General features: G+C 53.6%; 3 protein-coding genes across 8 annotated transcripts in view; 2 read left to right on the forward strand and 1 right to left on the reverse strand.

The window, feature by feature from the left end:
* Positions 1-1,058: 1,058 nt before the first annotated feature.
* Positions 1,059-14,112, reverse strand: ZMYND12 (zinc finger MYND-type containing 12; the record flags this gene model as incomplete). Its single annotated transcript, XM_054222686.1, has 8 exons — positions 1,059-1,196; positions 2,380-2,525; positions 3,491-3,611; positions 4,947-5,069; positions 6,417-6,586; positions 7,572-7,743; positions 12,360-12,501; positions 13,976-14,112. Coding segments are annotated over 8 exons (1,131 nt in total), but the record flags the coding sequence as incomplete, so codon positions are not given.
* Positions 14,113-14,116: 4 nt separating this feature from the next.
* PPCS (phosphopantothenoylcysteine synthetase) lies at positions 14,117-17,170 on the forward strand (the record flags this gene model as incomplete). The annotated part of the gene is made up of 3 exons (XM_054222687.1): positions 14,117-14,645; positions 15,398-15,501; positions 16,517-17,170. Coding segments are annotated over 3 exons (957 nt in total), but the record flags the coding sequence as incomplete, so codon positions are not given.
* A 144-nt stretch (positions 17,171-17,314) lies between these two features.
* Positions 17,315-19,427, forward strand: part of CCDC30 (coiled-coil domain containing 30) — a 47,060-nt gene continuing 44,947 nt past the window's right edge. For 4 of the 6 annotated variants that reach the window (XM_054222782.1, XM_054222786.1, XM_054222788.1 and 1 more), the window contains exon 1: positions 17,315-19,251. In XM_054222782.1, the coding sequence (XP_054078757.1) occupies positions 18,814-19,251 (438 nt within the window). In that variant the 5' untranslated portion in view covers positions 17,315-18,813. The remainder of the gene's footprint in view (positions 19,252-19,427) is intronic. The other 2 variants (XM_054222784.1, XM_054222790.1) reach the window with 2 other exon arrangements.

Raw genomic sequence — 19,427 nt, forward strand, 5'->3', positions numbered from 1 at the left:
AAAGCTGAGCTGAATTCAGACCGGAGCAGCAGGGCAAGTTTCCCTTCACCTCTTCCCCAGCTGCGCGAGGCCGTCACATGCTTCCGCGTCTGAACCCAGCTCAGGCCCAGCCCGTGTCCCGTCTCGCTCCCCGGGGTCTCCTCTAGCCCTGTGCCAACGTCCCTTTGCCTCCACAGCGAGGGACACCGGGACCCTCTGCCCCGCGGGTCTCCGTGCCGCCCTCTGGGGCGGCTCCCGCTGGAGCTGCAGGCTGGGGCCCTGCTCGGTGGAGCTCCGTGGGCAGAAGCTCCGGGTGACACAAGGGATTTCCTCCTCCGGAGGTTGGCGTCGGAGTTAACGGGCTGCCCGCGTGCTGGCGAGCTCTCAGCCATGAGGAAACCGTGTCTCCTTTGGGCTGGAAGCGCTGACTGGAGCTCGCCGGCCTTTTAATCCTTTCCCTCAAGGCTGCTTCTAGTCCCTCACGCCGTTCTCCTGGTTCCTCCTGGCTGCAAGTTCCTCCACGAGCGGAACAAGCGAGTCCCTCGGTGCCCCGAGCTCCGAGATTCCTCGAAAGCGCTGCAAAAAGAGAGATGTGGAGACGGAGGGGCACCGCGGAGAGGAGCAACCCCTGATGGAGCCCGGCCGGCTCCCGGGGAGCAGGTGACAACCAGCCACGCTGAGTACGCAGCGAGGACCTTCCCCGCGTCCCGCCCCGGTATCTTCCTCGTCAAACTGAAAGGCAAAGCGGGGAAAGCGGTAACAAACACACCTCCGCGTGTCTTAGCTGCTGGACAGACAATGCGAGGACATAAGAGGCTGTTTGCTTATTCATAAATCATTAGATAATGATTTATGAGCCGTGTGTTGGTTGTGCTTTTGTTTCCCGCCCTCGTGCTGTTACGCCCTAAGGCCGAGCAGCACGTGAAAACTAACTCATACCAAAATGTTTAATTTTCAAACACCTCGAGACAGAAAGGGGCACCGCCGGGACGACGGCAGCAGCAGAAAGGACCCGCGGCTCGGGAACGCTTTTCGTTTCCAGCAGCCCATCGGCGCGATAACCCAGCTGAACACCTGGCTCGGGTAGAAAGAGTTCTTTATTTCGTGCAGGAAAGCTGGGAGTTAATCAGCTCCAACAAATGACCGATGGTTTCTAGAGACTCTTGTTGGGGCAGCGGTTTCAGCAGGTGGAAGGCTCGCAGCCCGGCCTCGCGAGCCTGGAACGGAAGAGAAAAGACAAAGGAATTGTCAGGAATTCGCCTTTTCTGGAGGGGTAGTTCAAATACCCGCCGGAGCTCACTTGGAGGAGCGGCGGCTGCAGCGGCTCCAGGCCCCGCTCGGCCGCCTGCTGCCGGGGGTGACCTGCACAAGCTGCTTTACAGGAGAGAGTAAAGCTGCCAAGAGAGATCGTATGTAGGATCCAGCGGTGCAGACAGAAGAGATTACCAACCCCAGCCCCCCGCGCCGCAGAGCGTCACCTCCCTTCTAACGCAGCAGCTCATCCGAGCATTCCCAAAGCTGTTTCAGGGAAAAAAAAAAAAAAAACAAAACCGGCCCAGCTTTATTGACTCTATCCGAACTAAGTCCCTCATTTCCCTTGGTAGCTCTTCCAGGGATTAGACATTCTCATAATTACAAAGCTTTTGCCTTTTCTCTAATTTGAATTTGTTTCTTTGTGTCTTCCAAACGCTGCCTGGCATCATTACGGCTCTCTCTGATACGACGAGGAGACCATTAGCGATCTGTGTTTTCACCCTCCGAAGCGCAGGCGGAAGAAACTCGGCCTTTTGAGTGCTCAGCCCGAACCGAGAGGCCTCATTTCCAGCTGGTCACCGCTCAGCACTTCCCCAAAATCAACGATTATTGAGGCAGAGGATCGGGCGCTCTGAAGTTAGCGGTCGTATTGGAAATTTTTGAGCCCTAAAAAGACAGGGGTGCGAATTCGAAACTGAGTCACGGGGTCCGACAGAGTGAACCCACGCGAACGTCGTGGTAATTCCAGGGAGCCTGGCTCAAGGAGAGGCAGGTGCGAGGCCCACGTCTCGCTGCGTTAACGTCCCGCCTGGCCTCCGAATGCAGCCTGCGACGGGCGGCTTCCCTGCCGGGATATCCCGGGTGAGGGACGAACGCGGAAAACGCGGGTAAGTACGGGATGTTGGATGGCCTGGCAGAGAACACCACAGACCCCGGGGCCTTTTTATGAGCCTTGGCAGGGCGCAGAGCGCGAGCTGGCTTCGCGCAGAGCTCCCCGGGCAGCTTCGTCCTCGGTCACCCAGCGCCGCGAGGCCGTTGCGGGCTCAGGAGAGGTGCCAGGTGAGCGCAGGCTTCATGGGACGGGGCGAGCGGCGAAACGAAGAGTCGGGCAACACCCCTGGACCCTCTCACCAGACGAGACCTTACCTTTGGTAAATCCCCGGTCAGGTAATAAAGCATGGCGAGAGCGTGCAGAACCCCGGCGGTTTCCCCGGGTCGTTGCTTCGGTGCCTGTTCTCGGACATCCAACACGGCGCTCAGCACTCGGATCGCTTCCGCTCGCTGGGCTTCAGCTGCACGGAGAGTGAACCGATCTGGTTGGCCGGATGCATGGGAGATAATATATTCAGAACCGTCCGATTATCTCTTCTAGACATCAAAGCGTTTCTACGACAAGCATCACCGCGGTATCCCAGCTCCCTGCAAATTCCACACACCCATTACCGGATATCTTTTCGCGCAGTCAGTAATTGTGTTGATGAGCCTTTAGTGAGGATGTGGAGTCATAACAGCTGCGTGAAAAGAGCGACTTTCATACCCCTGTTATAACCCATGGTGGTATCGTGCGGCCCTGCCCTGGCGCGGTTCCTCCTGGACGGGGACGACGCCAGGCCATGGGACTGACAGAAACAATCCAACCCTGACAATATTCTTACGCGCATCAACGGGAGAAAGGAGAGGAGGACGAGAGGCCGGTCTCCTTCAGCGGAGCGCAGGGTCGTGCCCTGCAGGCCGGCGCCCTTCCTGCTGCGTTGTGCACCCGTACGTCCTCGTGAGGGATTCCCCACCCTCCCTCCCGATGAATATGCCCGGTCTCCAGCACGTGCTATTCCATCGTGTCCTGCCGCTTCAGCAGACAGAGCTGCGAAGCTGCCTAAGTGAGACGGAACGTCACTGTCATAGAATTAAATGGAGACAAAGGAGCTGCCGACACGCGAGAATGTTGAAGTGGAATCGAATCCTGAAAGGCAAAATCTGGTATCGTTCCGGTCCCCGCCACGGGCGCTGTGAGAAGAGGCATGAAAAGAATAAGGGCAAAGCTGCGTTTCCACTTCACACCCTCGTTCCTAAAGCGGCCTCGTTGGTCTCACCCAGCGCAATCTGCTGAGCATCAACATCAGGAATCCCCGTGATTCCGATTCAATTCGAGCTACAGAAACGCCCCACCAAACCCCAGCGCTGTCGGTACGAGCGGTGGGACGTACGGATTCTTTAAAAGCCCGTCTTCCGAACGGTTCTGCGCAAGAGTGCTGCTTACTCATACGGTCCTCGCCGACTTCCTCGTCCCCGGCGAACGGAGACATTTCCGGCCGCGACTTGAGAATTTGCTCCTGCGCTTGAACTGACTTCAGAAGAAAGGCACGCCAGATGTCGGTTACCTATCAGGAAGCAAATGAATTATTTCACTTGTATGAATAGACGGTATTTAGCAACGAGTTGTTCTATAAACAATGCGTCCTGCAGTGCCCGGCCCTGCCACAATAACCGGGGTGCCGGCTGGTTGCTGAGCTGGCTGCCGCCAAGCTGGGTGTTTCACGTGGAGATCTGACCGCCCTTGGCCCGGTGGCAGCCTTAGCTGGAAGCTCATTTCTCCACCTGACTATTAATTTGCATCAAACGTGAACAGATCTAATGAAACTGTTCGCCAAAAGCAAAGTTGGTTGAAGTTCGCCAGGGGAACGGAGGCAGGTCGCTGCCGAAGCAACGTTTCCATAGAAAATCAAGCTGAACAAATGAAAGCTCTTTTTTTTTTCCCCTCAGTTATTAGAGGGAGAAGGTCATTGTTACTGCCCGTGCTCGATCACTCTGTTCTGGCGATCTTTGATCACTGAGACTTTTCACGGGTTCTCAGAGTCAATTTAACATGGCTCGTTTGTATCCCGTTGCTGCTCGCCAACTCTTCCCCGGCCATGGAAACGCCGTGAAAAGGGTTTCTGATAATCACGCTAAAAGGTAAACAGAGAATCCCAGACTGGCCGGGGCTGGAAGGGACCTCTGGAGATCACTCAGTCCAGCCCCCTGCCAGAGCAGGGTCACCCAGAGCAGGTGGCACAGGAACGCCTCCAGGCGGGGTTGGGATGTCTCCAGAGACGGAGACTCCCCCACCTCTCTGGGCAGCCTGTGCCAGGGCTCTGCCACCCTCACAGCAAAGAAGTTCCTCCTCGTGTTTAGGTGGAACTTCCCATGGTCAAGTTTGTGCCCGTTACCCCTTGTCCTGTCCCTGGGCACCACTGAGAAGAGCCTGGCCCCATCCTCCTGACACCCCCCCTTTCAGTATTTATCAGCGTTGATAAGGTCCCCCCTCAGCCATCTTTTTTCCAGACTGGAGAGACCCAAATCCCTCAGCCTTTCTTCATCAGAGAGGGGTTCCAGTCCCCTCAGCACCTTCGTAGCCCTTTGCTGTCCCCTCTCCAGCAGTTCCCCGTCCTTCTGGAACCGGGGAGCCCAGAACTGGACCCAGCGCTCCAGCTGTGGCCTCCCCAGGGCAGAGCAGAGGGGGAGGATGACCTCCCTCCACCTGCTGCTCACGCTCTTCTTGATGCCCCCAGGATGCCATTGGCCTTCTCGGCCACAAGGGCCCATTGCTGGCACTTGATACGGTCACCATCACACCAAAGGCGGTCAGAAAGAGGAAAAACATTGGAAAGAGCATCGAAAATACCTGAGAAATATACAGAGGACATATACAGGGGATGACCTTTGGTTTTACCCACCTCAGCATAGAGTGAGTTCGCTATGTCCATTTTGTTCTGGCGAAAGAACACATTAGCCATGTGGAAATACCCTCCAGAGGCCTCAACAGATTTTAGTCCAAATGTAGAGCTAGCAAGGTAAATCTGAAATCGATAGTAAAAAAAAAAAGAAAGCTGAAGTTTAACGTTCCTATCAAACCTGGGAATTGTTTTTTTTTTTTTCCTAACTATAGCATTAGCTATACCTGATTACGATGGTAAAACGTGGTACTAAAAAAGCTGTATTTTGAGTTTTATGCAACGCTCCCAAACCGTCCCCGCTCGCCGGGGCAGCGGAACCTGGTCGCAGCGTGTTACCCCGCCGCTGGAGCAGGTCTCCCACATCTCCTCCTCTCACCCTGCAACCCCTAACTCTCCCGTCTCCAAAGGCACGACCCTGCCGCTGCTTTTCGGCTCCCCAGCCTTGCCCGCGGCGCCCGCTTCTCCCCCCGCAGCCCCAGCCAGAGCCGGGCGGTGGGAAGGCAGCGGCGCATTCCAGCTATTCTGAGCTGGCGTGTGACTCTCAGCAGATCTCAGACACGCAGCCAAAGTTCAGGCAGGTCTTGGGCTGCTCTGAATTAGAGCAGCGACTTGCTAATAGCCAAAAAACTCTATTACCTGACGCTCTTTCAGGCAGATTTAGGGTACGTAAAAAAAAAAAAAACACAACGGCACAGCGGGGAATCTCCCCAGAGATTTCCAGACTAAGCAAAGCCAGGGTTGTATATATTATAATAGAAAGGATCTAATTCTCCTCAACCGTATGTCATCATTTATGCCCACACAAAGCTACTATCAAATTCAACAGTAGTGGGTATGCATCACCCGGCACTGGATAAATTTAGTCTACACGGGACAGAAATAGGATGTCGCGAAGTTCATCTGCCTTTGGAGGATCAAGTGACAGGCCAAGCATCCTCAGGAACACAGGTGGCACAAATCACTGCAAATCCGACAAACCGCTCTCGCGGCTAAAAAGACCAAAGCGGGGGAAAACGCTGTTGAAGCAGACATTTAAATAGTTAAATAAGGTGTTCGTTAGAGAGCAATTCTCTGTCAGCCGTTATTTAACAGAAAAAAGTACCGAGAAAAACGACGGCCAAAATATAAAGTAACTGATCTGTTGAATAAAAGGCAGCTATGCCGGTTTGGGGTAGGAATGTCTGCCCGTCCCAGTCCCGTCACAAAGCTGACAGATATATTTATAAACAGATGCAGTGAAGACAAGGTATGCGTCACTTCAAGGGAATAAGGATAAGGGGTAAAACACAACTTCGGCGGGCACATGGATACACAGGTGTCTTAGATCCAGAGGGTTCAGGTGTTTGTCACGTGTACCCTCTCGGTACCTAAAATCTGCATTACAAATCTGCCCGCTGGGCTTTCCATATCCACCTGGAAGCGTTAGAGATCAAGAAAAATTAAAGCATTTCTGTATTTGAGCTGGCTTACATCATTTGCCAGGTGGTATAAAGCCTGTTCAAAGTTTCCTTCAGCGGTACAGAAAAGCCCCAGACTACGGTGTAGTTTGCACTGAACAGCAGCGCCGCAGTCGGGGGTTGTGAGGACAATCCACTGAGCTTGGGAGAGATACTTGGATGCCTCCGGCAGACGGCCAACACCTGAAATGACACGTAGAAATAAGCAGGATAGAGGGGGGTTATTTAGTAATTTAGAGAATACCGCTGCCTCTGCGCACTGGTTTGATACGGAGACCTAGTTTGTGGATTCCCCACTTGTCCCTCGAGTGCCCCTCAGCCGAGCAGGTGTTGAAAATCTAATTTACAGACAGGCTGAGTGGCCAGAGCTACGGGAGAAGCCAGGAACTGCGTATTGCATTCAATACCTCTGAAACACGTGTTCAAAACGGGCAAGCTACAGGCAGCCGCTAATGACTCCTTTACTATCACGCTAGAATTACTCATGGGATTTTTCCCCCCCCCCCCCCTTCTCTCGCCACACCATTTACGACAATCATCGAGACAGCTCAATTCTGCCAGCAGAGCATTGTATTTACTCCTGTAACGGCAGTGATTTACAGCAATTTCTCAGATTTACGTCTGCAGCCGCGGAGAGCGGTCCTCCCCATGCAGAGTCCTAATTTGACATTTTTTTATAAAGCATACAGTCAGGGAGAAAAAGTTCCGCTTCGGGCAGAGCTTTTGTGAATGAACAGAGGCATTCCTCTGATGCAATGGCCTCAGAAATGTTTGCTGGTTCCCGGAGATAAGAGCACAACCAACCACCCTGGGGAATGTAAAGCTTCCGAGAGTCCTAAGAAGCCACAGAGGTAAAGAATAGATTTTCATACCGCTTCTCTCGTGGGAATCGGTAGAAACGGAGAAAACATTTTATTTGCTCTTATTGATCTCTCATCACCGATGAGTGATTCTTTTCCCCAGACCCACACCGAAAAGGGGTGTGTGTGCGCGTGTGTGCGTGACACTTCTCAAATCTCTCTGAAATGCCCTTGAGGCAGGGCAGGGTAGAGACATGGCACAATGTTGAAACGCAGAGCTGGTCCTTCCCTGGTGGTAAAAGGAAACCAGAAACCTGACCCAAGGGAGGTCTTGCCCTTGCCAATGTTACTATTTAGACAATACTTACCCGTGGAGGCCTCGGCCAAGAGGAGATAAGCAGGCACCAATTGCACGGAATTTGAGCCGTACACTTCGGTACTGAAACGCAGCGCGTGCAAAGCTGCAGGGATGGCTTCTTGGTGCTTTCCATCCCAAACAAACTCCCGGGCTGTGCTGTACGCCAGATCGATGATGTATTTCTGCAGGGAAACAGTAATGGGACAGAGCGAGCAAAGGATAAAAAGAAGTAATACGCATGGTCTGTTTTACATTCAAGTTTGCAAACTGTAAACCAGTAGACTGTAATGTTGTTTGTGCCTGTAATTAATGGATGGAAATTAAAGCTGTTTTATTAGAGCCTGGCTTTCATTCCCACTTCTAGCAAGAACAGCTTTGGACACCCTCTTAGGTCATGTGGTGTCTTATGAGGCGAAGAATCCTTTACGCCGATGAAAAAGGACTAATAAGGCTGCAGCAATAAAAGCTGTGAAGCACAGAAAATGCTCATCACAAGACCATAGAAAAGATTAGACAAAAGGGGCTACGGCGGGGTTCTGCTGACGGTAATAACAGTGACTCATAGCAGGCAGCGGAGCGTATGGTTTGCCACGCTGGTGCCAGCATGGCACACCTCCAGCTGCAGCAGAGGCGGTCTGGAAGCGAGGAGAGAGCTCCTCACATGGTGCCGCAGCTTCCTCCCACCCTCTCCCGGCCAGTTCTGGGCCTGGTATTTTAGGCGCCGAGTCTGGAAAGCCGGTCAAAATCAGAACACGCTAATGCACCGCATTACACTCCCGTACATCCATCACCCCAGCCGGCTTTGGAGGTCAAGCAGCTTCTGCAGGATTTCTGTTCGTTGTCAGAATCCGTAACGTTTCCCGTACGTATAGTTGCTTCCTGCCTTTTGCTGCTTCTCGCAGCCCACACTGCATTTGGGCTTTTCACCCTTTTGCAGCATCTGATCTATTCACCAGCTCCGTAAATGTGTCTCTGTTTGGATGCCTGTGCATTGCCAAGAGCTCCACAGCAACTGTGCCCTTACCACGCGCAGAGGGATGCCAGCGAAAAAGAGCCAGGATGCTTCGTTAGTTATTTCCCTTTGCTTTCAGTCTAATTGTTGCCAACTCCCATCACTTCTGCGTCGGCTTTTCACACAAGTGGTGCAGCGGGAAAGCTGCCTGGAGAGAAATCTTGTTGCTGGTGCGCCCAGCAGCACTGCCATGGTAAGTCAGCAAGGCACTCGCTGTTCTCTTGCTAGGAGGCACGGGCAGGCCTGTGCAGTGAGCGCCGGCAGAAAATACCATTTTCTCTCTTTATTGCCTTTTGTTTTCCAGCTGTGGCTGAGCAGAGGGCAGAAAAACCAAATCCCTGTGCTTTTGGAGGCCAGGTTTTGGCGTTTTGCTGAGCTTTAAGTACTTGGAAAGAGGCAGAGAGAGTCGTGCCACAGGTGAAGGAACGGCTCAGGGACAGGGAACCTCAAGGACAGCCTGCGAGTGTTTCCTGGATATCCCGTCTGAAATAAAGGGACATCCTTTCTGGAGAAAAGAGAGCTCCAAAAAACACACCCCCGAGCGATAGCACCCTGCCACAGCAAGGAGAGCCAAGAGCTAGAAAAGACAGCGGTCATCCCCGTTCTAGCTCCTGAGCTACCAGCATATAGAGAGTGAAAAAGCACCGAAACCAAGCCGTGTTGGGGGAGCGTGTGGTGCCCAGGAGAAAGTCAGCACATGCTCAGGGCAAGGAGCAGCAAAAGCTGTTATTTATCAGGCTGCCTTTTCTGTCCATGCCGCTCTTTCTCTGTCGCAACCGGCGCTGGCTTTGGTGCGCGGGTATCAAGCAGATTGTCATCTGGGGAGGTGCTGGAGATCGGCATCGTTCTTTTTCTACTCCTTGACAATAGGATCATCGCTGCTTCCCATGACGTAAGCTATCTCAAACCATCTGCAGGGAGGACAAGCTAAGGGTTAGACTCTTGCACAGCTCCCAGGAGGAGAAGAAAGGGCAGGAGACAACAGAAGCCCTGCAGCACTGAATATTTAAGACTGCGAAGTTACAAGCCTTGAGGGGATCGTTAGCTTTGGCCCACTGCTGTTTTTCATCTTGCCGGTAGCCCCACGCCCCCGGACCTGCACACTTCAGGCTCTTTTCATGTGTGTTGCAATTACAGAGGTTTCTCTGAAGATGCCCCCACGCAGTTTTTCCCCCAGTTGGGGTTTGAGGCGGTTGAGGACCCCAGCTCTACTCCAGGTGGGTGCAGGGGGTTGGGAACACACTCGGGGTTCGGCGCCACGTTCATTTACTTGCTCACAGGCGCCAAAACCGATGGCATGCTTGAAGAAAGGATGATTTAAAGAGGAAGGCAGGCTTCCAGTCAGTTTGAGTTGAAACCTGCAGTCGGCGGGGCTAGCGTCGGTGCTGGAGGACTGCTGTAGCCGGCTGAGGCATGGATCTTTTCCCGCACCCAGGGGCTGCGGTAAGCTGACATCACGCAGGCAGGTGAGGCTATTCTACAAACAGAAACTTGGAGTTTTGTCAGTTTGGAGGTACTGTCTGCAGGCACCCCCCCGGCTATGTTGACAAAAGCAGATTTCTATCAACAAAGCTTTGGCGAACAGACGAGGTAACTCATAACCTCCTGGCTCTCAGCTTCGTGCACCTTCCCCTGAGCCACAGGGCATTTTGTTGTGCACAAGCTTTCCTGTGTCCTGGCTGAGGCTGGAGCCGTGTGTTTTCTAAACAAACACCGCACAGGACTTTGTGAAGTACAGCAGAAACGTTCAAAAAATAATAAACCTACGGGCAGGCTTTGAGCAGAAGGTTTTTTCTCTGACCATCGTGAGGCTACGTAGCTTTTCCTTGAGCTCCAAAGACCTTTTTTAAAGCATTTTTGTTGACTCTCTGAATAGGAATGCGACGAAGCCACCAAGACGGGGCAGTAAATAATCTCACCCTCTCCGTACCGCTCTTCCAACGCCTGTCGGTCAGTCTAGGCCCAACGCTCTCCACCCTATACCTTGCTGTACATAAAGGCAGACTTCATTTGTGGGCTAGGAGCTGCAGTCTTGCTGTGAAAGAAAACAGGTAACAGGGTGTTTCCGCACTTTCACTCTTACTTCGGAGAGAAGGAAGACAAAGTGTCCCTGCACATACGGTTCCCAGAATCTATTTTAGTTTTAATAGTCTGGAGACAAAGGTCAAAGAACAAATGTAACAGGGTTGTTAAAGATCCTATAAAAAAAACTCTACTTAAAAAAAAAAAAAAAATCGGAGCCTGATCTCTATGACTTTTCCCATGAAGTCATTCCAAAGCTCAGCTCAAGCTGCAGGTTTGCAGTTGCCGTGTGCTAACCTGGGCGTGCACTCCAATCAAGGAGTGACTCTCCCTTCTCCACCAGCCCTGTCTTCCTGCTGTCTTCCCCTGGAACCTAATAAAAAAAAAAAGATTAGCTTCAAGCTAATGAGTGAGTACTTCCTTCATCTGGCGGCCACGTGGTCCTTCGTAATGCATACAGCATACTTTAGCTACGTAATAAAAGATGCTTTCAATATCATCAGTGTCCGATATATAGGTGAAGTTCCTTGGAAAAGCTTTAAGCAGTTAAGGATGGAGAAAAACCCTGCCACCACCCCCCACTAAGACCGATTTTAACTTTTTTTCTTAGCAGACTTTATAAAAGAGGAACTTAAACGTAACCTGGAACAGAGGAGCTCTTGCATTTTTTCCTGACGCTTCTGGGACATACTGTTCTAACACACCTTCTTTGGACTTTGGTCAACAATCTTGCCTGTGATTTTCAAGCAGATGGGATTTTCAAAACCAAACTGGGTTGCCAGTGCCCAAGTCCTACGAACGCTAAAGGCACCTGCTGCCTAAAGCCTGTCGCAAGCTTTTACCAAGCAGGACTTTTGTCGGCGCAGATTCCGTCCCTTTCAGACTTTCTCCTTCTGGATGCTCCCAAGAAAGACCGCAGCAACGAGCCAGTCACCAAAGCACCTGGCCCAGAAACAACCTTAAAAATAACATGTGATGTAAAATCCAGAAAATTAATGCTGTTCTTCTCAGTAGCATCATTTGATTGTTACCAGCTCGCTTTCAGCTGTTCTGTTGTCCTATTATTCTGCGATTAGGAGTTATGCAACGATAGAAGGATAATTTATTTTTATGGGCAAGATCGTTTTAAGCAGCAGATGTACTTGGGTGGGTTATTTTATTTTATCAACATTGTGGAAAAGCAGATCCCGCCATCCCATAAACAAAACAAAACAAAAAAAAGAGTTGCAAACCACGCGGGCTGGAAAGGAGCTGCACATCTGCACCGCCCACGAGGCCAAAACACAGAGATAAAAGACCGTATTTAGTGGGAAAGGGCGTTTAAAGTTGGCCAGGTAAACAAAGGGAGAGGACTTCATTTCTTTGTCCCCCCTGCTTTGAGAAAGGGGAATCCCTCTCATCAGCGAAGGATGAGGACAGCCTGTAAGAAGCAAAACTCAGCTGGATCCCGGATTAACCAGGGAGATGGACTACCTGGCAAGGTGGGAGATCCAGGATTACCGCTGCCTGAGGAAGCTCAGGACTACGAGTAAGGACTGTGAAAAAGGCAAAAGGCTCGTAGAATTGGAAAGAGGATGCTCTCGCTCCCCTTATTATAGGGTTTTTGTTTAAAAAAAAAAAAATTAGAGCTCTGCGACTAAGTACCGACCGACCGACCAACCAGGTGCCCTCCCAACACTACGTACATCAAAGCCTAGGAAGAAGAGACCTAATTGAATTTCACTGGCAGCACTTTGAAGTGGTGTTCGTTTTTCTTGTACATACCTGCCTCTTCACCAGCTGCTCTGTGCCATGTTTTCTTTCTTTTTCAGAAAGGAGAAAAGGGACGGACGTACGGATTGGAATCAGCAGCTGGCATATTCGCTCGTGGATACTAACCCAGTCAGCTTTTTGATGAGCTACATCACTAACAAAATAAGGGAAGATCAACATTTTTGTTTGCTTGGAAACTATCTAAGGAAAGATTATTGCCTCTTGTGTCTTCTGGACTTTCACTGCAAGAATTACCCACAACAGCTACCACCCTTTCGTCTGCTCGCAGAGCACCTAGTTTGTGTACTCGATATTCCCAAACGGGAACACAGTGCTGTCTTGCCAACTCACCGTGATTCTGCACGTTAAAACCTTATTTAAATCACTCACAAAACTCCCAACAGTTAGGTCTGAACAAACGCCTGGCTTTCAACTCTGCGGTACACAAAAAAAACCCCAAAGCCAAACAAACCCCGGGTCATTGTGAAACCAATTAAATACATAGTTAACGTGTGACTTCACTGAAGACCCCGTGTAAGTGAAGATATTTGTGCAAACATCCAAAAACTTCATTGCATGACTCTCTATTTGATGCGGGCACCGTTGGAAGGGAGGAGGAATGCTCCAGCTGAGCGATTGCTGAGTGTGCCCGCCCCAGTTCCCACTACCCTGCCTGCTGAGCCTTGTCCCAGGCCTTGTCCCTGCCTCCCAGGCTTCATCCTGTGTCCTAAGCCAGTTCCTAAGGCTTGTCTCTGTATCCCAAGCCTCATCCCTGGGCTAGTCCCTGCCTTTTGCCCTGTCCCTGTGTCCCAGAATGCATGCCAGGCTTTGTCCCTGTCTCTCAGCCCTTGCCCTGGGCCTGTCCCTGCCTCCTGGGCCTCCTCCTGACCCTTCTCCCTGTGCCTTGAGCCTTGTCTTAGGCCTGTTCCTGACTCCTGTGCCTCATCGTGGGCCTTCTCCCTGCACCCTAAGCCTTGTAGTGGGGATAGTCCCTGACTCTTGCCCTGTCCTCGGCCTGTTCCTGCCTCCTGGGCCTCCTCCTTGTGCCTTTAGCCTTGCCTTGGGCCTGTTCCTGTCTCCTGTGCCTCGTCCTGGGCCTCCTCTGTGTGTCCTGAGCTTTGTCTTGGGCTAGTCCCTGCCTCTTGCCCTGTCCTGGGCTTGTTCCTGCCTCCTGGTCCTTCTCCCTGTGTCCCGAGCCTTGTTGTGGGCTTTCTCCCTGCCTCTTGCTCTGTCCTTTGTTCCTGTTCCTGCCTCCTGGGCCTTATCCTAACCCTTCTCCCTGTGCCTTGAGCATTATCCTGGGCCTGTTCCTGCCTCCTGTGCCTCGTCCAGGGCCTCCTCTGTGTGTCCTCAGCCTTGCGGTGGGGCTAGTCTCTGCCCCTTGCCCTGTCTCGGGCCTGTTCCTGCCTCCTGGGCCTCACCCTGGGCCTCTTCCCTGTGCCCTGCGCCCCGTCCCGGGGCTAATCCCTGCCTCTTACCCGGTCCCTGTACCCCAGGATCGCTCCTGCCTCCTGGGCCTCGCCCGGGGCCTTCTCCCTGCGCCCTGCACCCTGTCCCTGCCTCCCGGGCTTCCTCCCGGGCCGCGTCCCGGGCCTGCCCCGGTGCCGGGCCGCCGGCGGGGCTCTCACCAGTAGTACGTGAGGCGGCAGCCCTCGCAACGGACCCGCGCCGCCGCCGCCCCACAAAGCTCGCAGCGGCGAGACCCCTCCAGCGCCGCCCGCCCCGCGGCCGCCGCCGCGTTGCCAAGGCGACGCTTCCGGTTGGCGCGACTTCCGGCGGAAGTGGGCGGGGCGGGCATGGCGGCGGCGGCGGCGGCGGCGGGTGGCGGGGAGGAGGCGGCGGCGGCGGCAGAGGGGCGCGTGCGGGCCTGGGCGGCGGGGCAGGCAGCGCGCGGGCGGCGCGTGGCGCTGGTGACGTCGGGCGGGACGCAGGTGCCGCTGGAGGCGCGCGCCGTCCGCTTCCTGGAGAACTTCAGCAGCGGGAGGCGCGGGGCCGCCTCGGCCGAGCGGCTGGTGGCCGCCGGCTACGGCGTCTGCTTCCTGCACCGGGCCCGCTCCGCCTTCCCCTGGGCCAGGGTCCTCCCGCCGCCCGGGCCCGCCCTGCTCGACGCCCTCCGCCTCACCCCTGGGCCGCCGCCCGGCGTGGCCGCCGACCCCGCCGCTCTCCCCGCCCTCCTGCCCGCCCTCCGCGACTACCGCCGGGCGACCGAGGACGGGGCGCTGCTGGCCATCGAGTTCACCGGGCTGGCCGAGTATCTGGCGCTGCTGAAGGCCGCCGCCCGCGCCCTGGCGCCCTTCGGTATGGGGAGGGGACCGGCGTGAGGGGACGGGGTGGCACCAGCAGCAGGCCAGGTGTGAGGGACAGTGTGGCCCTAGTGACTGTTGGGCTAGGCGTGAGGGGACAAGGTGACCCCGGGGCTCTAGTGTGAGGGGACAGGGTGGCCCAGAGTCCAGGTGGCCCCAGTGACTGTGGGGCCCAGTGGTGAGGGGCCAAGGTGGCCCTAGTGACCATCGGCCTAGGTGTGAGGGGACAAGGTGGCCCAGAGCCCAGTGGTGAGGGGACGAGGCGGCCCCAGTGACCGTGGGGCCCAGTCGTGAGGGGGCGAGGCAGCCCAGAGCCCAGGTGTGGGGGGACAAGGTGGTCCTGGTCACTGTGGGGCCCAGACGTGAGGGGACAAGGTGGCCCCAGTGACCATCGGGACTGGCATGAAGGGACAAGGGGGCCTGTGGGGGCTTCAGTCCCCCAGCACGAGGGTCTGGATCATCCCTGGGGGCCTGTGTGGCTTTGTGCGAGGGGACAAGGAGGCCCTGCTGGATGACAGTGTATATGAGGGGGCTCCAGTGTGTCTGGTTGGCACTGCCCTGCTCGGGACGGTGCTGCTAGGCAATGGGGGGGGTCTCTGACAGGCGTCCTGGGCTCCCCTAGTTGGTGTGGGGGGTGGTTGGGAGCCCAATGGGCTCTGGTCCATCCCAGAGGTCCCTGGGGTGAGGGGCCCAGGCTGCTCGCTACGTGCCAGGGGCGGTGGGTGACTGCAGTTGTGTCTCTCGCAGGCTCCAGTGTCATGTTTTACCTGGCAGCCGCCGTGTCGGATTTCTACATCCCCGCCTCCGAGATGCCCGAGCACAAGATCCAGTCCTCGGAGGGGCCCCTGCAGGTGAGGCACCCCTGGGCATGGCCCCCCTCCGCCATCCCCTCCACCTCTCCCAGCGTCCTGCCGGGCTCCTGGCTGCCTGGGGTCTGGCTGGGAATAAGACCTGGGAAAGGTTGCAAAGCAACGACTCGCTGGCCAAAAAATCATGCCTTTTCACTGGGAATGGGAAGGTGAATTTTCATGGAAGCAAAATCCCATGGAAATATCCCTTTAAAGTGGTACATGCTTACAGCACGGGGAGGAGTGGATGGTGGATCTCGGACAGCTGAAGAGTAGCCGCTGCTGGAGTACTCGTGTTGCCGCCTTTCTGCTTCCCCCTGACAGCAGCCCAAAGGTGTAGTGCGTGTCTTGTGTCCAGATCCCTTTCAGCTGTGGGAGCAGGTGGATCTAGAGCTCTGTATATAACAAATACCAAATTTATTTAGTTTAATTAGCTTTTAATGAGCTGCTGGGCTTAGCTCTTTATCCTTAGCATAGGAAAAGTGAGACCCTCCCCAGTTCCCAGTGGCAGACCTGGAGGTTAAGAAGCTGGAGAGCAGACTCCTACTTTTTTTCCCCTGTGCTTCCTGTGCCTTAAAAAGTTGCTAGAAAGAAGGATTAAGATTTGACAAGGTGCCTGGGTTTTGGAGAGCTGAGAAGTCGGACTTCTGCAGTTAATTCTTTTTTTTTTTTTTTTTTTTTTTATCTTCCTCTGCTTATGTTTATATTCCCGGAGTGGGTTTTAGCTCTTAAATAACAAAATGTTTATGCAGTTACCGTGGGCCTGTTTCATCGCTTAAGAACACCCTACTTATTGTTAATACCAGACCGATAATTTAATTTAATTTAATTTTAAAGTGCATGCCAGTGACATTTTAACCTTGTTTGGTGAGATCTGACCAAATACTGCTTTGGAAAACTTCCCAGTGTAAATATAACATGAAGTGAAGCTGGAATTTCCCTAGCCATCCCATCTCTTATTAAAAGGCATCGTAATGTTTTTACTGGAACTTTTCTCTGCTCTCTTTCCCCAATGCAGATCACAATGAAGATGGTGCCAAAAATGCTGTCTCCTCTCGTCAAAGAATGGGCCCCAGAGGCATTTGTTATTTCCTTCAAACTGGAGACGGATCCCTTGATCTTAATCGATAAATCACAGCAGGCGCTGGAGAAATATCGTCACCAGGTGGTGGTGGCCAATATCCTGGAGTCCCGGAGAACCTCTGTTATTATTGTAACCAAAGACTCGCAGACTCCGTTATCTCTTTCTGACGAGGAAATAGCGCGAGGCATGGAAATAGAGGAAAAGATAGTGAGCTATCTTCAGGGCCAACACACCGCATTTATAGAGAAGAAAGCCTGAGGACCGTCTGTGAAAGAAACAGGTGAAATTGTACTAGAGAGGGAGCGGAACTGGAGCCGTTCTCTATCCCAGGTAAATAAAACAATCCTCAGTGAGACACTGTGGGAAAGGCTGCCGTCCAAGAACACATGGCTTTACAGCTCGTTAATGGTTATTGTTGCTTGCTTTGAAAAAGAAAAATACACTGAAGTGAAAACGTTCCAGAGGATGGTATTTGTTCTAGTGTCTCATGAAGGAAAGGATATATTGCTTTATTTCTGTCCCGTGGGCTGGGAGAACCGGGAGGTGGAGAAATGGTAAATATGTCCGTATATAAAAGATTTTCTGGAATCTGCCTCTTCAAAGTTTCTTTTCGGATTGTTGTACGGAAGGAATGGTGCTTTGCAGAAAAGATGGTGTTCTGTTGTTATCGCTGGAGTGGAGCGGCAGAGCTGGCAGTCAGCTGGTGTTGAACGTCGATGGTGAAACAAGCGTGGCAAAGGACGGAGGGGAAAGGAGGTGACAGCTTTGGAGAGAGTATCCGTTGCTCCGGGGGAGATTCCGTGGACCTAGGCTTCAAGAACTCTGCTCAGAAACACAGTTCAAAACATAGGTACTGTAGCGGTGTCCCTAAAGCAGCTGTTTCGCAAAGGTTTTCCTTCCATCCCTGGGTGTTCCGAGGGTTGCAGGGGGAGCGTGAAGGCGAGGAGACCGGCGGCACGGAGCATGAGCGTGGCTTGGGGACAAGAGGTCGCAGTAGGTGGTGAGGGTGGGAGATGAAAGCACGAGGGGCAGCAGTGATCAGCCTCGGGAGGAGATGGAGTTAGAACTGGGATGTCCCTGGTTTTCCTCTAAATCCTGCTTCCCTGTGGTTACCAGCTTCTAAGCATGTGTTCCTCATGCAAGAAGCAAAGTGTGCAATTTTGTGGTAAAAAAACTTAACTCTACCAGCTCTACCGCTGTCTGTTGTGTGCCTATTTACCTGTTTTCCTTGAAATAAATTTGCTGGAAGGAAAGATAGTAACAGACAAGAACGTAGTTGAAGCCTCTCCAGAGGTGAGACTCTGCACTAAAACCACCGAGTGTTCAAGAAGGCACAGTGCTTTTGTAATGACGTTGATCACCTGAAAATCAGGCGTGCTCATAAAAGGAGGAAAATAAACCCAGAAGAGCACGAGAAGAGCACGAGGATGGGCTCAGCGGGGCAGGAGGGAGCACTGAGCGCTGAAGGAGTGTCCCGGTGCGTGGGGAGGATGTGGTTACGGCGGGAGGAGCAGTCCAGGTTTGTCAGGAGTGCTGGCATCTCACTAGTAACTCGTCAGGAGAAAAATTAACAACTTCCGTGTGGCCGGGACTGACACTTGCAGAAGGTGGAGAGAGAACGGGGGTGGAGACCGTCATCCAGAGATGTGGGAAGTGCCCGTCGGGAGACATGCAACTAGGGAAGGAGAAGATGGGGGAACATCCTGCGCATGCGTTGTGTGCTCTGAGAAACGCCTGTCTTGCTCTTCCAGCATGTGTCGGAGGTGACCATCAGGCCCTGTGGGTGATGGGGCTTCCGTTGTCCGTCTTTGGAGTCTTGCAGAAAGACACAGGGTGGGCTGGCAAAGGGGAGACTATAAAAACTTGGGTGTGTTGAACGTGCCCTTGCAGGAGCGTTGGGACCAGGGGTGGGAGAAGTGCAGCAAACGCTGTCTTTGGAGGATTCTGGACTTCCGTGATGGCGAAGGAGAGAAACAATCTCAACTTCTGGAGGAGGAGACTGGGAGATCCCCTGTCTGGGACCCTGCAGGAGTCTCGAGGGGCTGCACTGTTCGACTCGCAGCCGTGGGCTTCCTGCAGGATGTCCCCTCCTTCTTCAGGAGGGTGGCAAAGCCCAGGTTGGGGACACTTTTAAAGCTCAAACTAAGCCCCAGCCACCCTGCTCCAGTGCCATGGTGGTCCCGCTGTGAGCAGGAGGTGGAACTGAGACCTCCAGAGCTCCCATCCCACCAATGCCTCTGGTGCTGGCAGCGTTCGGGCACCAGAACTCTTTTGGGGATGCTGGCTGCAGTACTGTGAGTAGGAAGCAACTTCTGCAGGTCCAGGGCCATCTGGCACTTTCTGAGGATCTCAGATTCTGCTCAGTTGAAGGTCCTCACCTTCAAGAAGTGGTGTGTCTCTTCTCCATGTCTTGGTCTTTTTTTTCTCTACTATCCTCTTGCCTTCAGCTGGTGCGGCAGTTCTGCAGGACCAAGCCTACTTTGTCCCTTGCAGTTTCTCCGTCTCCGCGCCTCCCCCGTGCTTTACCTCGGGTGACAGCCCTTCATCTCCAGCACCTTCACTTGGGGCTTGGGAGAAAACCAGAAAAACCGTCAGCCCGTTTTTGCTTAATTTTTGGCGCCAGTGGGAGCCTTTCGGTAGATCCTTTGTGCCGTGGACTTGGAGAATGGGTGAGGATGGGCAATGCCACCAGTTTTTTTTTTGGGCGGGGGGGAGTGGGACATTTCTCCTTCCTTGGTCACCTGAAGAAGGACCGTGGCGGCCCGGAGCCCGTGGCGGCCCGGAGCCCGTGGCGGCCCGGAGCCCGTGGCGGCCCGGAGCCCGTGGCGGCCCGGAGCCCGTGGCG

Source organism: Rissa tridactyla, chromosome 16, assembly GCF_028500815.1.
Source record: "Rissa tridactyla isolate bRisTri1 chromosome 16, bRisTri1.patW.cur.20221130, whole genome shotgun sequence".
Taxonomy (NCBI): Eukaryota; Metazoa; Chordata; class Aves; order Charadriiformes; family Laridae; genus Rissa; species Rissa tridactyla.